Raw genomic sequence first — 21,601 nt, forward strand, 5'->3', positions numbered from 1 at the left:
TTAGGATATTGGGAGAATGGGAGATAAATGACGGTGCAAGTGATAGATAGCAGGGGCCCAGTGAGTCCAGATTTCTTGACCTTAAATAGAAAATCGCGCATATGCATGTGATTTTTTTTTAATAACTACTCTGAAAAGTGGGACAAATGATATGATATCCCCTCCACTTTTGAAAGTGGGGGGGGGGGTCAAGTCCCCCCGTCCCCCACCTGTTGACGCCCATGACTGCAATCATGGTACTAATTGTTTGCATAAGTTAGCAACATACATCTATCGTGCACCTCCCATATACACTAGCCTACATGTAGGCTGGTACTTGGGGAACAGAGGCGCATTAGGATAGTACAATCATAGAGTACTGCAATGCAAAGGTTGTTTCCTGTTGTGACGTCAGCCTCACGTTACTGGTCTAGTGTCAAGGTGTTTCGACAACACAGCTAGTTGAGGCTAGTTTCAAGGTGTTTCGACAACAAAACTTGGTATTGCATTCTGAGGTTTTCACTGAGATTAGTGTCAAGGTGTTTCGACAACACAGCTAGTTGAGGCTAGTTTCAATGTGTTTCGACAACAAAACCTGGTACTGCAGTCTGAGGGTTTCACTTACCAATACCAGGACACAGTGATTCAAACACTTGGAATTCCATGCAGGGTGTTTCACTTACCACATCACAGACACAGTGATTCAAACACCTGGTAGAGCAAACTGAGTGTTTCGTGTACCATCTTTACCTAGGGCCTAGATCTGAGGGTTTCGCTTACCTTAGTGATGCCAACAGTTACTACCGCACACTGAATGTTTCGTTTTCCATCATTTCTTGACTTAATTTTATGCATTTCGTTTTAACAATGCTCTAAAAGTAACTAGCATCTTCATCTCTATCCCCAACACATCCGAAAACTCCACAATACTATCAGCGAATCTGAAACGGAATGACGTTAGAGGTCAACTAGCTGTGTTGTCGAAACACCTTGGAACTAACCTCAGCCGTAGTGGTAGATCGAACAAAGACAAAAGTGTGCTGTAGTATTGAGAAAAGTCAAATGTACCGATTGGTTTTAAGAATTGCAAGAACTAGCAGATTATATTAGATGATGGCGAAGGCCAATTTGTACGTCAACCTCTCAAAGGGAAGGAAAATGCCTCTCCTCGGTTTAGGAACTTGGAAGGTTAGTTACGACGAGTGACATCTGCAATAATAATACATGTTGGTGTACCTGTACAGTGTCCACTTCCACGAAAGAATTTTTAGGGTTCCATTCTTACTAGTCTTAGGCTATCGTGACCTGCCTACACAGTACTACCTTCCAAAAAGTTTCCTCGACCGATACATAACTACACTAAGCGTGGCAGTCATTAAGATATCATTACTAACCACACTAGGTATGGCAATGAGACTGTTCATTATTGATTAAATTTAAAGTCCATTATGAAGTCCATGAAGAATTTCATTATATACACAAACTAGCCTAAGCAATCCTTAACTCTACACACATTTAAGGTACTTTTGAGTCGTAAGTAAGCACAAAATCATGATGATGTTCTATTTGCAGATATCAAGCAAATGAAAATTCGAACCAAATAATGGTGCCTCGTCTTTCCTAACTCTTTGGTGGATTAAAAAACTTCAATCAGACAAATGCATTGGCAGATGTATTGACCTTTCTGTTCATTAAATTGATAAATTGAAACAAACTTGATGTACTCTATGTAAAACATGATTAAGTGACCCTATAAATCCTGCTATTGTAATAGTAAAACTTCCTAACAAACTACTAGTAATAACCTCTGGCCATTCCTCTCCGGCCATCCCTATTTGTTAATTGGTTTGCTTAAATATTTGGACAACTGTTACATAATTGTTAATTGTTATGTGAGATTAGTCTGAATACAATTAGGCAAAGCAACAGCATCTCTCCTGTTAATCATCTCTTCTCATTTTCATTTTTCAGTCTGAACCGTCCAAGTTATCAGCAGCAGTGAAAGCAGCCATAGATACCGGTTACCGTCACATCGACTGTGCTTACTGCTATGAGAATGAAGAAGCTGTGGGAGATGGAATACAAGCCAAGATTACTGATGGCACTGTGAAAAGAGAGGACCTGTTCATCACCAGCAAGGTACAATATACATACTATATAAAATTACTTGGCTTACAGAATGTAAGCCATGGTTACTGAAGGTACTGTGTAAAGACAGGACCTGTTCATCACCAGCAAGGTACTACATACATACTATATAAAATAACTTGACTTATGGAATGTAAGCCAAGATTACTGAAGGTATTCTCACAAGAGAGGACCCATACTGTGCAAAGAGACGATCTGTCATCACCAGCAAGGTACAATATACATACTATTTTAAAATTACTTGGCTTATAAAATGTAAGCCAAGGTTACTGATGGCACAGTGAAAAGAGGGACCTGTTCATCAGCAGCAAGGTACTATATATACATACTCTCAAAAATTACTTGGCTTATAGAATGCAAGCCATGGTTACTGAAGGTATTCTCACAAGCGAAGACCTGTTCATCACCAGCAAGGTACTATATGCTATATAAAGTTACCTGGCTTATGGAATGTAAGCCAAGGTTACTGATGGCACAGTGAAAAGAGAGGACCTGTTCATCACCAGCAAGGTACAATATACATACTATATAAAATTACTTGGCTTTTAGAATGTAAGCCATGGTTACCGAAGGTATTCTCACAAGAGTGGACCTGTCCTTTTTTTTTGGCCAACTTGCTTTAAAAGTTATTTCTTTTTCTTTCCAGTTATTTGAAAGTTTTCATCGTTTAGAAGATGTTGAGAGTGGCTTGAAGAAATCCCTACAATCTTTGAAGTTGGAATATCTTGATCTATATCTCGTGCACTGGCCATTTGGGATTCAGGTAAAAGTAAAGTAGAATGATCATACTCTGTACCTCATATACTGGCCATTTTAAGTCATCTATCTGGTGAGAATAATATTGAAGAAGGTAGTCAAAAAATAGTATAGTTATAGACTCATAATCATTGTAAAATACAGTATAGAAAGCCTGGAAAACAATAGTTAATAATAGTCAGCCTGCAAAACAGTAGTCAATAATAGTCAGCCTGCAAAACAATAGTCAATAATAGTCAGGCTGGAAAACAATAGTTAATATCAGTTAAGTCTAGAGTACAGTTGTGGTCAACCTGGAAACAGTAGTTAATTATAGTCAGCCTAGAACACAGTCATTAATTGTCAGTCTGGAAACAGTATGAAGACAGTTATAGTCAACCTGGAGAACAGGAGTTTATTAGTCGACCTGGAACACAGTAATAGTAGTAATAGTCAACCTGGGATATAGTAGTTGATACTAGTCAGCCTGGAACACAGTAATGTAATGTAAATATATTCTTAAAAGGCGCATTACATGTAAAAAACATCTCAACGCGTCTCACAACATTAAAAGTAGTAAATTACAAACTATAATACCATAATTTCCAGTAAAAAGTTCGCAAAATAAACTCTATGATAAAAGATTAAGAATGCTTTAAATATGATAATAATATTCTATAAAACAATCCTGATTAAAAATATTCTTCAAAAAGATGAGTCTTAAGTTTAGATTTAAAACCATCAAAATCGTCCGTTAAAACAAGTAAGTGTGGTAGAGTAATAGTCAACCTGGGAAATTCTAGTCAATAATAGTCAGCCTGGAACACAATAACAGTCAACCCTGAAAAACAGTAGTGATTCAGTAGTCAGTAATAGTCAACCCTGAAAACAGTAGTCAGTAATAGTCAACCCTGAAAACAGTAGTCAGTAATAGTCAACCCTGAAAACAGTAGTCAGTAACAGTCAACCCTGAAAACAGTAGTCGGTAACAGTCAACCCTAAAAACAGTAGTCGGTAACAGTCAACCCTGAAAACAGTAGTCGGTAACAGTCAACCCTGAAAACAGTAGTCGGTAATAGTCAACCCTGAAAACAGTAGTCGGTAATAGTCAACCCTGAAAACAGTACTCGGTAATAGTCAACCCTGAAAACAGTAGTGAATCAGTAGTCAGTAATAGTCAACCCTTAAAACAGTAGTCAGTAATAGTCAACCCTGAAAACAGTAGTCAGTAATAGTCAACCCTGAAAACAGTAGTCAGTAATAGTCAACCCTGATAACAGTAGTCAGTAATAGTCAACCCTGAAAACAGTAGTCAGTAATAGTCAACTCTGAAAACAGTAGTCAGTAATAGTCAACCCTGATAACAGTAGTCAGTAATAGTCAACCCTGATAACAGTAGTCAGTAATAGTCAACCCTTAAAACAGTAGTGAATCAGTAGTCAGTAATAGTATGTATGTATGTATGTATGTATATGTGATCTTCCCGCAAGCAGGAACTCGCGAAAGAAGCCATGGAGGCTTGTAGACATTAGTCAACTGTAGTCAACAATAGTCAACTGAGCAAACAGTGTAGTCAACCTAAAAGGCAAGTTATCTTTCAGTTTTCTTGGAACTTATCCCAGATTTATTACCACTTGGTCCCTGTAAAATAGAAAGTTCATTACAATATCCTACACAAATTGTTTTAACTGTTCAGTAACCGCTCCTTTTGCAATGTAGGTTTCTCTTTGTTTTACACCTTCTCTTACACAGGCTGTTTAGTGGATAAGCAGTTTGCTAACAGTTTTGTTTTGTTTTATTTTTATTTATTTTTATGTTTGTTTGTCATCCTTAGAACATTGAAGGTGAGATGTATCCCAAAGGACCTGATGGGAATACTCTGTTCAATGATGTACACTTCACAGAAACGTGGCAAGTACGATATCTGTACTACCTACCATTTAACCTGTATGACTTTTGCAGAAATCATTATTACAATGTCCTTATTCTTAGTGTAGCTTTATGAAGACATGTCACATGTTTTTTTTTCTTCCAGGGGATGGAACAGTTAGTGCAGAAAGGCTTGGTCAAGTCAATTGGGGTCTCAAACTTCAACATATCGCAGATTAAAGAAATTCAAGCCCTCCCAAATAAAGTTCCTATTTCTAATAATCAGGTATTTTTTTTTCACTCTTTGTATATTGATGTCATTGTGTTTGTCACAGTAAATGTTAAGTATTCATAATTGACATGTTCAGTACCCAGCATAAGTTTACAATAGCTTGGTCTCTGTATCGGACTGGAGCCATATCATCTCTGAAGAGTGTTTACTAAAGTGTTTCTGTGTGGAAGGTAGTGAAACATTATTGCAGAGTGTAGATGAAACAAAGTAATATACAGCTTCTTCGTAATGCAGACATCCAATACCTGTACTAAATGGACAGAGATCATTTATCAGGATTAGCTAAAGACTGTTTTCCCAATCCACAGATTGAATTATCTCCTTATCTTGTTCAAGATGATTTGGTGAGCTTCTGCAAGTCTCAGGGCATCACTGTCACTGCCTACAGTCCTCTTGGGTCCCCGGACAGAGAAGAGTAAGCTACTCCACCTCCATTTTCATTTGCTGTAGAATGTCTGGAGCTGGTTGTCTTGTGTGTGCATTACATGTATGTGAACTTCCTGGGGTCTGAAAACCTTGTGTTGTCATTGGATGTATGTATATTCTCTGGGAGTTGGATGCATTGTGTGGACATTTCATGTACAGTATGTGTTCTCTCTCACTGGGATGTTGATGCCTCATAACATGTTTGTGTACATTCTGAGATGTGGATCCAACTTGTGGTCAGTAGATGTTTTTGGTCTGTATGTGGTCATTACATGTGTGTGTGCTTCCAGGGATCTGCATGCCTTACTTGAAATGGCATGTATGTGCACTTCTTGGAGTCTGACTGCCTTGTGTGGTCATAAATGTATGTGTACTTCCTGAGGTCTTAATGCCTTGTGTGGTCGTTAAATATACTTCCAGGAGTCTTAATGCCTTGTGTGGTCATTAATGTTATGTGCGCTTCCTATGGTAATGCCTTGTGTGGTCATTAAATATACTTCCAGGAGCTCTAATGCCTTGTGTGGTCATTAATGTTATGTGCGCTTCCTATGGTAATGCCTTGTGTGGTCATTAAATATACTTCCAGGAGCTTTAATGCCTTGTGTGGTCATTAATGTATGTATACATCCTATGGTGTTAATGCCTTGTGTGGTCATTAAATATACTTCCAGGAGCTTTAATGCCTTGTGTGGTCATAAATGTTTGTGTACTTCCTATGGTGTTTATGCCTTGTGTGGTCATTAAATATACTTCTAGGAGCTTTAATGCCTTGTGTGGTCATTAATGTATGTGTACTTTTTATGGTGTTAATGCCTTGTGTGGTCATTAAATATACTTCCAGGAGCTTTAATGCCTTGTGTGGTCATTAATGTATATGTACTTTTTATGGTGTTAATGCCTTATGTGGTCATTATATATACTTACAGGAGTCTTAATGCCTTATATGGTCATGATATGTACTACCTGGGGTATGGGTGCCTTTTGTGATTATTACATATATACCTACTGTCTAGATACATTGGTGGCCATGACTTTCATATATGTTTCCTGGGATCTGAATGCCTTGTCATTAAATGTTTGTGTACTATAGCAGGATTTTAATTGTTATATTCATAGTAGTCTGATAATTTTATGCTAAACAAATAACTAGATGCGTAGTATACGAATAGTACGACATTATATATTGTGGTATCACAAAGGATGATAAGGAAAAAAGATGATTCCCCCATCACTTCTCCAGTCTCCCAAGTTTTCACACCAGTAGAATTGGTGAAAGATGGAATTTATTAGATTTTGTTTAAGGTTCCATATTGGAAGACAATCTTAATCTTGTACCCCAACAGTCCTCAGGATGGTGAACCTGTTCTTATGGATGATCCTAAACTGATTGATCTTGCCAGGAAGAAAGGGAAGTCGGTGGCACAGATCTTGATCCGATACCATTTACAACAGAATGTGGCGTGCATGCCAAAGAGCGTGACACCATCCAGAATCCAAGAAAATTTTCAGGTAAGTATAAGTATTTCATACATGAGCTAACACATATTTTACATAATTATATTACAGTAAAGAATTGTTGTTTCCTTTCTTTAATCAAGGTTAAAAGGGAAGCCTGTGCTGCACACATTAATATTAAAGAAGTATATAATTGTTAATGATAAAGTACTGGCAGCTAATAAAACTTTAGAAAGTTGACAGTACTGTTGTCATAAAACTGTGTTTGGAGAATGTTGCTGGTATGTTTCATACTCTGGTATGTTGGTGGTATGTTTCATACTCTGGTATGTTGCTGGTATGTTTCAGTACTCTTCTTGCGGACACTCATGTACAGAATGTTGTTTCTGTGTCCCACACATAATGCTGGCATCATTAATGTCATCACAAAACTGATGTTTTGAAGGTTAGCTTCTGTTATGTCATAATCAGTGGCGTAGGAAGGTACTTTTGAGTGGGGGGGGGCTGATGACTGATGGCCGGCCTGGGGGAGGGGTCTAATGGGAGGGGGTGTTCCCCTCCCATTTGGAATTTTTTTGCATTTCCAGGTGGCCTCAGATGCAATTTGGTGCAATATAGCACACTTCAACACCCACTCCATTTTGTAAATAATTTTGCATTTTCACCTGGCCTTAGATGCAATTTGGTGCCCAAATGAGATTTTTTTCTCATTTGGAAATGACAAAGGGGTTTTCTGACTTGTGAAGCGGGGGAGCGGAATGATACTTATGCCCCTCCATATTTGTCACTGGGGTGGCTGGTGCCCCCCCCAGCCCCCCCGGTTCCTACGCCCTTGGTCATAATGAAACCTGAGGTTAAGAAAGTTGTTTCTATATCTCATACATGATCACTTCAGAAATGTCATCGCAACATGTCTTGTGTGGTGCAAGGATGCAATTACACAGGTTGCAGCAGGAGCATATATACCCACCATGTCTATGTGCTGATGGGTAGTAATTGCACAGGTTGGATCAACAGTGTCTTTAGCCACTATGCCTATGAGCTGATGGGATGCAAATTCATTACTTGGTTTAGGAGTATCTATACTTTCTATGAGCTAACTGGATGTGATTGCACAGGTTGGATCAGGAGTATCTGTACCCAGGAGGATGTATACTCTCATGTAATGAGGATCAGATTTTGCTTCAAGTTTGCTTGGAATACAGTAGTAAAGTGTGCTTCAAGCCAATCAAAATCAATTCAGCTTCAATCAGATTACTGGAGTTAGTCAAAATTGAAACTGGTAAGCATGATTTGTATTAAAGGCTAAAGTTGGGAAAACAATTGGGGAGTATTCTAATTTGGTGAATGCTAATTGCTTCAGCTAATTGTTTCTTCGTTATGTATTGCAGAGCCTTCATTTTACGCTGACCGATAGTGAGGTCAAGGAGCTGAAGTCATTGAACCGAAATCACAGATATTGCACGTACTATGAGTGAGTGATATAAACAGTCTGATTAAGTACTTTTCTTATCGATTTTATGGCAACCATGACTGAAAACAGAGTAAATCTGGGTACGATCAAGCTCGTCCCAAAACCCCAACCCTCACTTCACCATCCCCAAAAAATACAAAGATTGTCACTACTGCTTTTGAAAGTGCATAGGAATAGCAGGTCAAATAGCAGCCAAAAGGAGGAATGATTCAAATCTGCATCTCTTCTTGAGGCTTGCTCACATTTTTGGGCTTCTTTGTTGGGTGCACCATCCCTTTAACAGACATCTTTATTAAATAACATGAACATCAAGAAGATCAATGTTTATCACAATGCTTTATAAAAATGCCTATTAATATGTAATTACTGAGTGGACTTGTCCCTCACTTGGTACAGATTTATAATTTATTGCAATGTAATCATGCATTCTACCAGTCGCAATTGTAGACTTTGTTTTCAGTGTGCGAACAGTGAACAATGATAGATGCCACAAAAAACAAACAATTGTGCTACAAAATTGCTCATGTCCTTTGATGCTTGTGAAACAATAACAATCTGTGGACTCAATGACCTTGCAAGGTATGTTAACTGTAAGAAGGGAAACTTCAGGTTTCAGATTCCTAAAGATTCAGCTATCTATGGTTTTGAAAAATTCATGCAATTTTTCATTTCTATGTGTATCAGTTTGAAACATTTATGGCATAATTATTTTCCTTGTTTTGACTGTTTGTAAACTTGTTTTGACCGTTGATTGTTTAATAGTTAATGTATAGTTGTCTAGTTGTTTGGACTGTTTATTGTATTATAATAATTCGTGTTAACTGTATGGACAGTGTATTTATTTATTCTATAATTATGTTGTTTTATCTTTCTTTCAGAGCATTTGGCCATCCTCTGCATCCATTTGACCCAACACACTGAGAAACCTTGGCTTGGGTATCCTGCTGGGCAACATCGTACATTACATCTGAATAATAACTACTTTCCCTGCTCGAGATGAACTGTGGAAGTCATTCTTTATTTCACTCAAGGGGAACTCGACATGGTTGACAACAGAATGAAATGTGCCTAAGTGAAAATTTAATTCATCAATTACTAGACTTATGCCCCCAATACTTTCATTTGCAGAATAAAAAAATGTTCGCATCTTATTTTGAGTAGCACAATCTGATGAAATTGGCAAACTAACATGGAAGTCTGCTGTCAAGATTATGAATCCAGTTAAATAGAAACATTTTTTTCAGATATTACTGTTCAGTCAATATTCAGTGTAGATGTGACAGATAAACGAACACATGATATGATGTATTAACATTCAGTGTAGATGTAACAGATAATGGAACACATGATATGATGTATTAACATTCAGTGTAGATGTAACAGATAAAGGAACACATGATATGATGTATTAACATTCAGTGTAGATGTGACAGATAAAGGAACACATGATATGATGTATTAACAATCAATGTAGATGTAACAGATAAACGAACACATGATATGATGTATTAACATTCAATGTAGATATAACAGATAAGGAACACATGATATGATGTATTAACATTCAGTGTAAATAGAATAAAATAGATAGTGATAAAATAAAAATGAATAAAAATGACATTCGTTCTGTCATGCCACATGGGTTTACACTTTCCAGATAAGAGTAATAGTCCGCCAAGAACCAGTGTTGTAATCAAGTTCTTTTATTCTTGTATGAATTACTTCCGAGTTTGGCGGTTCCGACTACGAAATACCAGACTCCGAGTTCTGCTTGTATGATCCAAGTACCAGCGGCTGAGTACAGCATATTAGAATCTGACTCATGAGTACTTTTTTATCCAAGCTTTTTTTTTTTTAACATTTGTCGATTAAGATTGGCAGTCACTTTAAATCGGTATATATCTATTTTTAATTTGACAGATATCGTATGACAGCTGGCCATCTGTATCCCGTCCCAGGGCCACATATACTTCTTTAAATCATATGTCAATTTAAGTCGACTTATACAAGTTTTAAATTGACAAATACTGATTTATTTCACCTCAAGAGTCATTTTAAACCGACATCTCCCAGTATCTTAGTGGCTTATAGCAATGTAAAATGATAACCAATTTAAATCTATCTGTAAATGTCAATTTAAAGCTGTATATACCGATTTAAATCAACATTTTACAACTTATATCAGTATTACGATGGTCCATCTGTATCAGATCGATGGGAACCAAAATATACCAATTTAAATTGATATATGTCCATTTAAATGGACTTTTACCAGTTTAAATCCACATGTATCAGTTTAATTTGACATCTGCCAATTTAGATTGGTCTATATCATATTAATTATCGCCATTAAATAGACGTATCATTTTCAAATCTACCTACAGGCCTACTGATTCACTTCTCCAAGGATCAACTTACATCAACATCTACCTGTCTGTCTGTATGTTGTTTATACCAATGTAAATCGACATATGCCAGTTTTAAAGTGGTATATATCGATTCCCCGTAATCTGATACATCAGGTTGTCTGCCGTCGGTACTTGCCAAGTTACGTCAGTATATGTCATTTTCAATTATTGAATTGATGATTACCTTACAGTGACAAAAACCTAACTTGTTTGTCAAATTGAGTTGACTTGGTCAATGTGGACGAAAGGGAAACCAGGTTCGGTTGCTGGTGTTCATAATTGGTACAAAAAATTACACTAGAGCTCTGTAGGAGGGAGATGAAGTGCACAAAAAGTCAGAGAGCATAAATGCTGGGAAAATTGATGGCAGTGGGCAATAATGGTATTGCGACTCAAGTACTGTTACATTTCTATATTTGGTATTCACTTCCCGTGCAGAATTTCGACTCTGCAATTATCCAACAGCGACATTAATAAGCAACATTAATAATGTGCGTAAAAGAACAACATGTCTTTTAAAATCGAATTGGGTTTTGTAATGATGTTTTCGAAGATGCAACAGAACCAACAATGTTTACCTTTATGATTAATATAGGGATTGATCCATCACCGGGGAACTGTAACATGATCAGGCAAGCCACACTTTTAAAGTTTGTTTTGCTTGATGTACAACACGTGTGTGTATCTGTTGCGACTGCCGTGTGTGATAACAGTTTCTAGGTTGTTGCATTTTGTAAAGATTTGGTATGTGCGGCCACGGAGATCACATGGTAGTGTATTGACTTGATGAATATTTATGCAAATTATAAATTGCAAGCACGAGGCTCGGGAGGTAATTAACAATTCAGTTAGTAACTAAGGCTGTAACTGAACTACCGAAGTGAAGCTAAACCCATTGTACATCAATGTAGTTATAGGAGAGTTACGCGGCTTCCCTGTGAGTTGCAGATGAATTAATTTTAATTTAGTTTCATCAGAGGTTTTGCAGCAAGGGCTGTAATTTCTAAGCATACGCAGTTACTCCAGACCGGATCCTAGTAAATCGGGCCGGAGTGCCGCCGATGACGATCTCGTAAGTTATCGTTATGTTGATTTGATTCTAATTTGAAGCGGTTTATCAGTTTGTGTGGGAAGTAATTAATGTATTAACATATTATATATACAGAAGGATGCTTTTCTGTTGCTGTTATACAGAGAGTTATACACTGGACTGTAACTTGGTGGGTTGGTCTGACTTCATGAGTGGGGGGTGGGGGGAGGGCGGATCATGGGTGACACAATCGCATGGGTGAACTTGGACTGGTCAAAAAGTAACGCGTGCCTAGGTGTATATGCGTGTGGGTGTGTGTGTGAACAATATTGTGTCACGAACTCCTGCGAAACCGTAAGACTGATTGACCTCATATTTGGTGGCATGTGCGCATGACCATGGATGTAGTGCCTCCGTAAAGTATCAAGTCATACACGTTCGAAAATGACCGAAACACTCAAACCATGTGATTATCAGATTTTGCCAATGCAGCACATTAATTAATCTAATACGCAAAGGTAACGTAATCAAGGAGGTCAAAGACCTCAAATATGGCAAACCTTGGTGGGTATGTGCCTGGGCATGGGCAGTAAGGTCTCGCGTGAATTCTGACGTCAGAGGTCATATAACCAGGTCCAGAAATTTTGCCAAAGGGCAAGGTAGCCGAAACCAGAATTTATATGGATATATATATATGTATATATATATATATATATATATGTATATATATATATATATATATGTATATATATATATATATATATATATATATTTATATACCAAATTAAAGATATTATTGCGCACCCCACCCCCCCCCCTCTCCTCTACAACCAGGCCTGTAGCGAACATTCGTAATGTGAGGGACGAATTTTTGTATAATTAACACTTAAATTAAGATGATTGTTCACCTGGTCACGATACCATATAGGCTCTCCCTCAGTTCGACGGTTAAGGGGAGGGGGTACAACATTTGGCAGACGTTCGTTCTGATATATTTTTTGTTTCGGATAGGGGACTACGATTAAGAAATGGTGCCATCCCTTTCCATCATTTAATTTACATTTGTGTAGTACAAGTTTAAACCTTGCCAGTGTAGTATACCACGACGTGCCTGTGCTATCCTTATCCATGTAAGACGTTTGGTACCTAAGTTTGGGGCCATCCGTCAGGCTCCTCGGTGGCTACGGCCCTGTACATATTAACGATATCAAACATTTACGTGTTGGTAGGTATGCCATATCTATGTATTATAGTACAGTAGCGTGCACTGGATTTCAAAGGTATGTGTGAAGGGGAGGTAACACCCTTCCCCCTCCCACTGCCCGGCTGATTCAGATAAGGGATGGTAAGGGCTTATGAAAGGGCCAGACCAGAGGCGAACGATGAATGTTTTAAAGGGGTATTGGCCATGGGGTCTTTGAAGCCGACTCTCTAGTAGGGGTTTAGCGAGGGGCGTTCCCCAGACCAAAAAAATAAATAGAAACTACCCAGCAAACACAAAACGTTATCATAATATGTTTAAAAGAGCCTCTAAAATATGGTTTTATAACGTTAAATGTAGTGTTATAATAACGTCGTCATAACGTTTTTATGAGATATTAATGTTATATTAAAGTTTTAACGAAAAAATGTTTTGAAATAAAAGGCTGAAAACGTTTTCGTGACATATTTATTACCCCACAAATAATGTTATCAAAACAAAAGACGAAACGTTTTAATAACGTTTTGAAAACGTTTTTGTGTTTGCTGGGTATGCCGTCATATGCATTCTGAAGCATATTTACTATTTAGACATTAAATTAGGTCTATAAGTACTCTTGATTTTTTACGTCACTTAGTCAAAGTTAACTCGTTAATTCAGAGAAATCTCGTTCTATGTTTATAAACGGCAAATGAGGAAAGCATGACAAGCAGATCATATAGTGCTTTTAATAACAAGTAACCTATCAAGTGTTATGTGTTTCATCACGGCTCTTTAATTTTTCTTTTCTCAATGTTTTCGCGTTCCGAAAATTCCTATGGGGCGCACTCCCCTACTTTCATAAGTTTTGTTTTAATAGATTTCTGTGAATACTGACAACAAGAAAACATTACAATGAGTTTTATCTAATTCTTGTTTACTCCATCTATTAAACACTGTTACAACTAAAGCTTAAAGCACAATGAGTATATAGGATAATGGACACTGTGATGTCAGTGAAGTGTTTGGCCATCCCCGCGGCTGCTTATTGAATCCAGAATGCACAAATCTGTGGAAAACAAAGATAACATCCATTACCTTTGACTGAAATGAAATTAAAACACCAATTACTCTTTCATTGATTCATTCATTGATTCGTTCATAATTATATGATCATAGAAAGAATACAATATGTTCATACACAAATAAAGTTTTACACGCTACTTTACTTAGTGAACTTAGTGTAATGTTCTGGAGATGATATATTGTATTATATCGACAAAATATTTGCCAGTGACGTACACCACCAACAAAATAAGGCCGACACCTTCAAACAGATGTAAGATATAAGACTCGACATGGTGCAAAGCTACAATGCAATTAGTTATGTAAAACGCCAAAAGTTCAAGTGATCAACAGAGGTCAAAGGTCAAACTTGACCAAATGGGTGTGAGAAAGCTTTTCGCAATCTACTTATACCATAAGGCCGATGAATTTCAAACTCGGTGTGTGTCTGTCAGGGGTATAGTTGCAATGCCTATGTTACCTCTGACGCCACAAATGTAAATACCCACTAGAACTGCATTTGCCTGCAAACTTTTCGGTTGTTCATGGTGTTGTTTTTGTGGGCGAACAACACACCAGGGAGTATAGTCATGTAGGTACCTACAACGTGAGAGGGCTTTTGACCCCCGTGACAGGCTCAGAATGAATTGGCTACGCAGCTAGCCTCTGAAACTACAAATGTACAGAGACATTATGAAACTTTAAGTTTCAACGTCCAGTCATGTAGGTAACGTTCACTTGACCAGTAATACCAATAGTGTAGCACGCACGCGCACTACAATAATCAGGACATTTTCGCCAAAACGGATCATCAATTCAAACACCGTTGTTAGGCTTTACACAATCGTAGTTCGCATTTGCATTTGAATAAACAAAATTTGATTGTTATGCAGTCTACCTTTGATGTGGTTTATATTTGACAAGATGCGGATCGTTGAAATGCATTGCAGTCGGGTCCGGTCCAGCACATATGGCACACACACCGTCCAACGCCGTTCTCTACAATACAGGATCCATGAGCACAAGGTGTATTCATGCGATCACATGGATCGTCACTTTGAGCGACAGTAACTGTAGCGATGATGAGAAGAAAGCTTATTAAAGTTGGGCGAACTATAACTGGATGTTTAATGCACAAAGTTAATATTCAGTCTACAGGTCGTTAACATATATACCAGCATCAATGTCGTATGCCGTTTAATTACTCAGTGTAATAACTCAAAGTCATTATTCAAGTCCATATGTCGTTACCATGTCATTTTCCATGTCCATATGTCGATACCATGTCCGTATACATGTTGATATCATGTCAATATTCATGTCCATATGTCGATACCATGTACGTATACATGTTGATACCATGTCAATATTCATGTACATATGTCGATACCATGTCAGTATACATGTTGATATCATGTCAATATTCATGTCCATATATCGATACCATGTCCGTATACATGTTGATACCATGTCAATATTCATGTCCATATATCGATACCATGTCCGTATACATGTTGATATCATGTCAGTATACATGTCGAAACCATGTTCGTATACCTGTCCATATGTTGATACCATGTCAGTGTCCTTGTACATAAGTCGATGCCAAGTCAGTCTTCATTTCCAATAAGTCATACTGCCTATATACACGCCTATATGTTCGTTGGTCATAATCTCATATCATTACCTTTATTATGATAAAATGTACTAATTTTATGTATTTACGAAACCTGACAGTCTCATGTCACTGGACTTTTCTCTTTATTTGATAAAAAAAATCTTCAAGGATGAACAAAGGCACAAAAGTACTTTGGTAAAAGGTTATGAAGAACTGCTTCAGTCAAGGTTGTATTTCTATAACACTTTTGTGTTTTGAGAAATTAATTAAAGTTTCCTAACTGCTTAGGCTATTACACAGACCGTTAGCTCAGTTCCTCAAATACAACTCAAAACTCAATGTGAAAACAAGAAATTTAGGACTCAAATGACATGTTAACAATGCATTATAAACTTGCCTAGGAAAAGTGGTGTTGATTGTCATCCAAAGGTGCGCTGTTGTTTGAAAAGAGTATTTTTCTGAACTATAAACTATATTAAGAACACACACTAAAGGAACCATTGGTTACAATCTATTTTGGTATGGGAATTTCTTCCGTACCAATTTAACGGACCAAGAAAGCATGACCGTATCTTTAGCCTATAGTAAAAATCATCCGCGAATAAAGCGGGAATTAGAGTCAAAAGCTGAAGTTTACAATTTGTAGTACGTACCCGAGGCAATGAATCCCAGAACCAAGAGAGCCAGCACTGCGTACTTCATATTGGAAATATCTAAAAAACAATGCAGATATTATTATTAGGAAAGAAAATTATCTCGTTAAATATCCATATTAGCCCAACATTTCGAGAAAAGTCAAGTACTATGTGCGAGGTACCTATTGTGGCGCGGCACCTGAATATATGATGCATCTCTCTTAATGTGTATAAGGCAAACTATCCCCTAATTTGCAAAACTAGATCAGAGTCATATTTTATTCTTTATACAATAGTATTGTGTGATTTGATGTGCTGCAATGAGCAATCTAAGACCTAAACGTTAAGGTTCCTTCATCCCTCTACATTGTGATTAATCATACGCTTCGAACTGCAGTAAAATAAGGCGAATAACAGGCAATGCAATGTCTAAATATTCCAAACCATGCCGTCAAATTGGAACGTGTAATAATAAGAAAATGTTGCTAAAGATAAGAATTAGCATCTTTGTAATTTCTCTATTTACATTATGGGAAACCAAAGCAAAGGAGCCCTATTAAAATTTAAACTGTGTTTACTTTATTGGGGATCGAACGCTCCGTAAATATATCTACTTTTCTACAGAAAAACAACAATACTGCCCCACATAACTTAAGCACAATCAACAAAATGAAATATTCGAGCTTTATTTGTAATTTTGAGAAAATAATATCATAGCTCTGAATATTTTCTAAAATGTTATGATTTAATACTCATTCTACCCTAGCCCCTACCGACCACGAAAACTCTAGTGAAATTCTTGTAAAAAAAAACTAGAGCAAGACTTACCTTTTCCCTTTTCCGTCTTGAAACTAAAAATTGTTGGTGTTTGAATGAGTAGACAATCTGGAATACAGACAAAACTCAAACAAACCCTTTATATCTGTATCTTTGTACCTGTAATATTTACAGGTGACGTAATCAAGATTACCTAATGTATTTAAATTTCGTAAAATGGACCAATACGCTGGCCAATGTCCACGTTATGATTTGAATATTCATAAAGTTAGTATGATAGATAACCAATAGAGTACATTTAGTTTATCTACAGTAATTTGTTGATTTTACTATTGCAAGAAGATGATAGAATTCCTACTTGTTTTGTATACAATGGCTATATCCGCCTGACAATAACCGTATGGAACCATAAGACTAAACTACTGCCTAAAGTTTTCCATCAACTAAGGATTAGTTAAAGTATTTCAACGTTTTCACATTTTACCATTCGCTGATATGAACCTAAATAAACCATATTCGAGTTTCAAATTTGTTCTCATTTTTTCATCATACATCACATAACCGTAAAACTTAAATTAGAAATTAGTTTTTCGCATTTTTAAAAATTATGATAAACTTGTCAAAGACGTACGCATAAAGAGAAATTCAGATTGTGGGAATTAGTTGATAAACAAGGGCGTAGGAACCGGGGGGGCTGGGGGCGCCAGCCCCCCCCCAGTGAAAAATGTGGAGGGGCGGAAGTATCATTCCGCCCCCCCCCCCCCCCCGCTTCGCAAGTCCGAAAACCCCTTTTTCATTTCCAAATGAGATAAAAAATCTCATTTGGAGCACCAAATTGCATCTAAGGCCAGGTGAAAATATAAAATTAAGTTTACAAAATGTAGTGCGTGTTGAAGTGTGCTATATTGCACCAAATTGCATCTGAGGCCACCTGGAAATGCAAAAATTTCCAAAGGGGGACATCCCCTCCCCTTAGACCCCTCCCCCAGGCCGGCCATCAGTCTTCAGCCCCCCCCCCCCCACTCAAAAGTGCCTTCCTACGCCACTGTTGATAAATATTACATTCTCTCTGAATTTGGTAATACTTTGTAGCCTTTACTTGTGTAACTTAAATAAGCTTAAAGAACTGTCATAGACCTATAGATAGAGAGTTTATAGAGAGAATATATTTAGAGAATATGTACAGAGAAGACATAATGAAATTGATTATTGGGAAACTGTCGAATTCATAAGGTCCTCCGTTTCTTAGACGAAATAGTCAAATTTGTTAAATTAATTTTAAAATGTGGATTGTGCAAATTTTTACATTTCCCTACGACCTACTCATAAGATGATCTTAGCTTTTCTTTGTTTTTTGTTTTTTTCCTGCAATTTCCACTCCTTTGTTTATTGTTTATTGTAATCAGTCTTACGTGCTCGTGTTGTCTTACTTTGTGTTACGCAATCCGTAAAATCGTTATCTCAGCAGTGGTTGTGGAGAATGTGACGTTTCACATTTCTTACATTTTCATTAACTTCTACAAAGTTGTTCACTGTGGAGAATGATAAACATGAATGATATAAAGCCATGATGAGTTTTCTCTATAAGACAAAGTTCCTTGTATTATTATTTTGTTGTACTGTTTAACCTTCTCGGCCTTTTGGCTAAGATCATGTGTAGTATCTGTTCCCTTTTGAGGGGAATGGTGATACACACCTGACGATGATCACACAGTCACAGTCCCGATGCAAGGGGACTGGGGTTAGAAGTGGATCAGTCGTTCAGTAGTTTGGTTTTCGTGCCCAGGTTCTTTCCTGGGCGACTTTTTCTTAAAAAGTATTTAAACAGGGAGTTGTTATGGAACAAATCCCTGATTTAACACAGATGCATAGCAGTAGATTTTATAATCTAAGATATCTATTACTGAAATTAGCGGGTCGGAGAAACGTAGTACTGAATGTAAGAGTACTAGGTATATGGTACCGTCATTCTGGTTCGATTGAATAGATGTGTGTCAAATAAATCAGGAATTTGTCTACTTTCTTGTTTTAGGAGTGTAAATACAACGGTACATGCAACTCCAACACTGATGGTTCTTGTTGAGATAATCGTTTTGTTTTCTACAGCAAGTAAGACCATATTAACCGTTTATCTTCGCGCCTTATCAGGTCAACAAATTCAAGGATATAGTCTGATCTTTCGTATAGTAATATCGATACCGTGTTATCGCACGGTAATAAAATACGTGTAGTAGCAGAAATATGTTACAGATTGTTCTGCGTGGAGAATCTGAAATTGTGAGGGGGGGGGAGGTGTTGCGGGGATGAGGGAGGGGGGGTTGAAATGTGCAGGTAGCGTGAGCCAGAATGGTTCATTTGTATAAGTTCTTATACTATATATGATCCTGTACTTCAATGTTTAAAATCATATGATTTTAGTCCATTTATTAAGACCTGGTTGTTATTACTGGTCGAGCAAGGTTGCCAGAAATATTTGGCAACAAGTGCGGCCATTTTGCTGTTTTGCAATTACACGGGTTTCCCGACTCCCCACCCCCCCCCCTCACACACACACACACACATAGGCAAAATCACCAACTCATTTCTAAGTTTATATGTTTGAAATATTTTTAAATTAACTGTCGGTTAAATTCTTCCATTCTTTGTTCAGCAACATATCAGCGGGGGAGCGCTGTAAGTAGCCTATTTAGTTTACCTAATTTATAGTGCGTGCCAGCTTGAGGGCCGACTGTATGGTTCTTTGCATATTCATCAGTTACACCGTATATCAGAGCATGAAGTACTGCAGTGATGGACTATAAATTTCCAATTAGTATATAGCTATAGTAGTATATGTCGTGTCACTTCACCCCCCCCCCCCCCTGGGAGCCTCTTCTGGGAGCCGAAGGCCCCCGTTTTTCGGGGTCTCCCATTTCTTCGGTAGCCTTCGCCACATTGTACTGGAGGTCTCCCGTTTTTTGTACCGATAATATAATGTAGTTGTCTGTTATCAAAAACAGGCAACTATTGCTGGTTTGGTACTATGTTACAAACGGGAGCGCTAGGATGATATATATATATATTTATATATATATATATATATATATATATATATATATATATACACATATATGTATACATATATGGATATATATATATATATTTATATAATTTGACTGCTGTTTGTGTAGATACACCCGATAAGAGCCTTGGTTAGTGCCGCTTGACAGTTGCGTAATCACAACATATATATACGGGAGCCATTACATTGTGGCGAAGGCGGATACTTATCGCATAGGTATGTCTTGCAACTCTTGCTGGTTTAGTACTACGACTCTTCAGGGCAGTGGCACGGAAGTGAATTTTAAGAAAAAAAATAACGTGAATTTGAAATATATCACACAATGAACATGGCTTGATCAGTTTGTACTGTAAATAAGAGACAACCATTAATCAATATAAACTGAAGTGTGTTATAACACCGTAACACATGTTAGACCTGTCAGTAGATGCCACTATGCCACCAATTACGAACAGACGAATTCATTACTCAAAGGCTGTTTCAACTATCAACTGTCCTTAAGTTTAACTAATAAGTATACCTTGTAAAGATGGTTCAAATTGCAGATTTTAAGCGTTTTGCAGTAAAGTGTCATCCATTTTCTGTTAAAAATGTGGCGAAACCTTTACAGTAGTCTGTTTAGTCCAATTAATCATTATGTATAGGATAATGTTTTTTTTTAAAATATTTTTCTGTTTGTTAGTCCTCAGTGGCAACTGGCCATAAATGAAACACATGTTAGGAAATTATAACACATATCAGTTTGAACTGATTAACGGGTACTCACCTGATAAACCATGAGAATCGGGTGTCCACACACAATGTGGTATATTATCCCTCGAGAAATGTTTGATTGAATGTTAACCTTTTATGACTAATCAATACCCCACCCCACTCCCTACCCTCCTCCTTCTCCTCCTTAATAGCAGGTATGTGATGTCATCGTACCAGATGTTCTTGAATATCTTTACTTTTCCATTCCAATCAGACAATTTACCTTCTTGCTTAATCCTTTGCCATATAACACAATTGGAACGTTTGCTTATAAGTGCCATTATTCCTTGCATTTAGAATTTCATCGAAATGTAACATTTCTTTATAAATATTACATTTTAGATGAATGATTTAGATATTATAAAGAAATGTAAAGACAGTCTTATTTCAATAGGCATGAAGACATCATTACCTCTGTATTGGATGTTGCCAGATGCCAAATTAATATTTTGTAAAAAACTATTTCAAATGCATATTGCTCCAGTCCGTTAAGTATGGTAGTGATAAAGCCACAAGAAACGGCTGAATATACTAATATATCAATGAAGTTTTGTAGATGGTTCAAATAAAAAAGGCACCTCATATGACGAAATATACATAACTAATAAAAAGCTTCATAAGTCAGCGAATTTAGAAATTCAAAAGGTATATGCAAAAGTCACAAAACTTAGCCCATACTTGGTTTGGGAATTTAGG

The 21,601-nt window shown here is 37.2% G+C and overlaps 2 protein-coding genes, 1 long non-coding RNA gene and 1 pseudogene across 3 annotated transcripts in view; 3 read left to right on the forward strand and 1 right to left on the reverse strand.

Annotated features, from left to right (window-relative positions):
* The first annotated feature begins 487 nt into the window (after nucleotides 1-487).
* Nucleotides 488-13,904, forward strand: LOC139967775 (aldo-keto reductase 1B-like). The gene is made up of 9 exons (XM_071971845.1): nucleotides 488-1,167; nucleotides 1,951-2,118; nucleotides 2,774-2,890; nucleotides 4,697-4,777; nucleotides 4,898-5,017; nucleotides 5,332-5,438; nucleotides 6,793-6,958; nucleotides 8,296-8,378; nucleotides 9,257-13,904. Exons 1-9 carry the CDS (start codon nucleotides 1,090-1,092, stop codon nucleotides 9,297-9,299), a joined length of 963 nt encoding a protein of 320 aa, XP_071827946.1. The 5' UTR covers nucleotides 488-1,089; the 3' UTR covers nucleotides 9,300-13,904.
* Nucleotides 11,764-21,601, forward strand: part of LOC139967773 (uncharacterized) — a 36,284-nt gene continuing 26,446 nt past the window's right edge. Inside the window, exon 1 of the mRNA XM_071971843.1 lies at nucleotides 11,764-11,858. The gene's annotated coding sequence lies outside the window, so the exon portion shown is untranslated. The remainder of the gene's footprint in view (nucleotides 11,859-21,601) is intronic.
* LOC139967777 (uncharacterized) lies at nucleotides 13,918-17,228 on the reverse strand. The gene is made up of 4 exons (XR_011793151.1): nucleotides 17,143-17,228; nucleotides 16,333-16,392; nucleotides 14,960-15,132; nucleotides 13,918-14,065 (listed from the first exon to the last, which is right to left on the reverse strand). It is a non-coding gene; the product is annotated as an uncharacterized lncRNA (long non-coding RNA).
* On the forward strand, nucleotides 18,716-18,930 carry LOC139968258 (U2 spliceosomal RNA; annotated as a pseudogene).

Source organism: Apostichopus japonicus, chromosome 5 (genome assembly GCF_037975245.1).
Source record: "Apostichopus japonicus isolate 1M-3 chromosome 5, ASM3797524v1, whole genome shotgun sequence".
Classification (NCBI taxonomy): Eukaryota; Metazoa; Echinodermata; class Holothuroidea; order Aspidochirotida; family Stichopodidae; genus Apostichopus; species Apostichopus japonicus.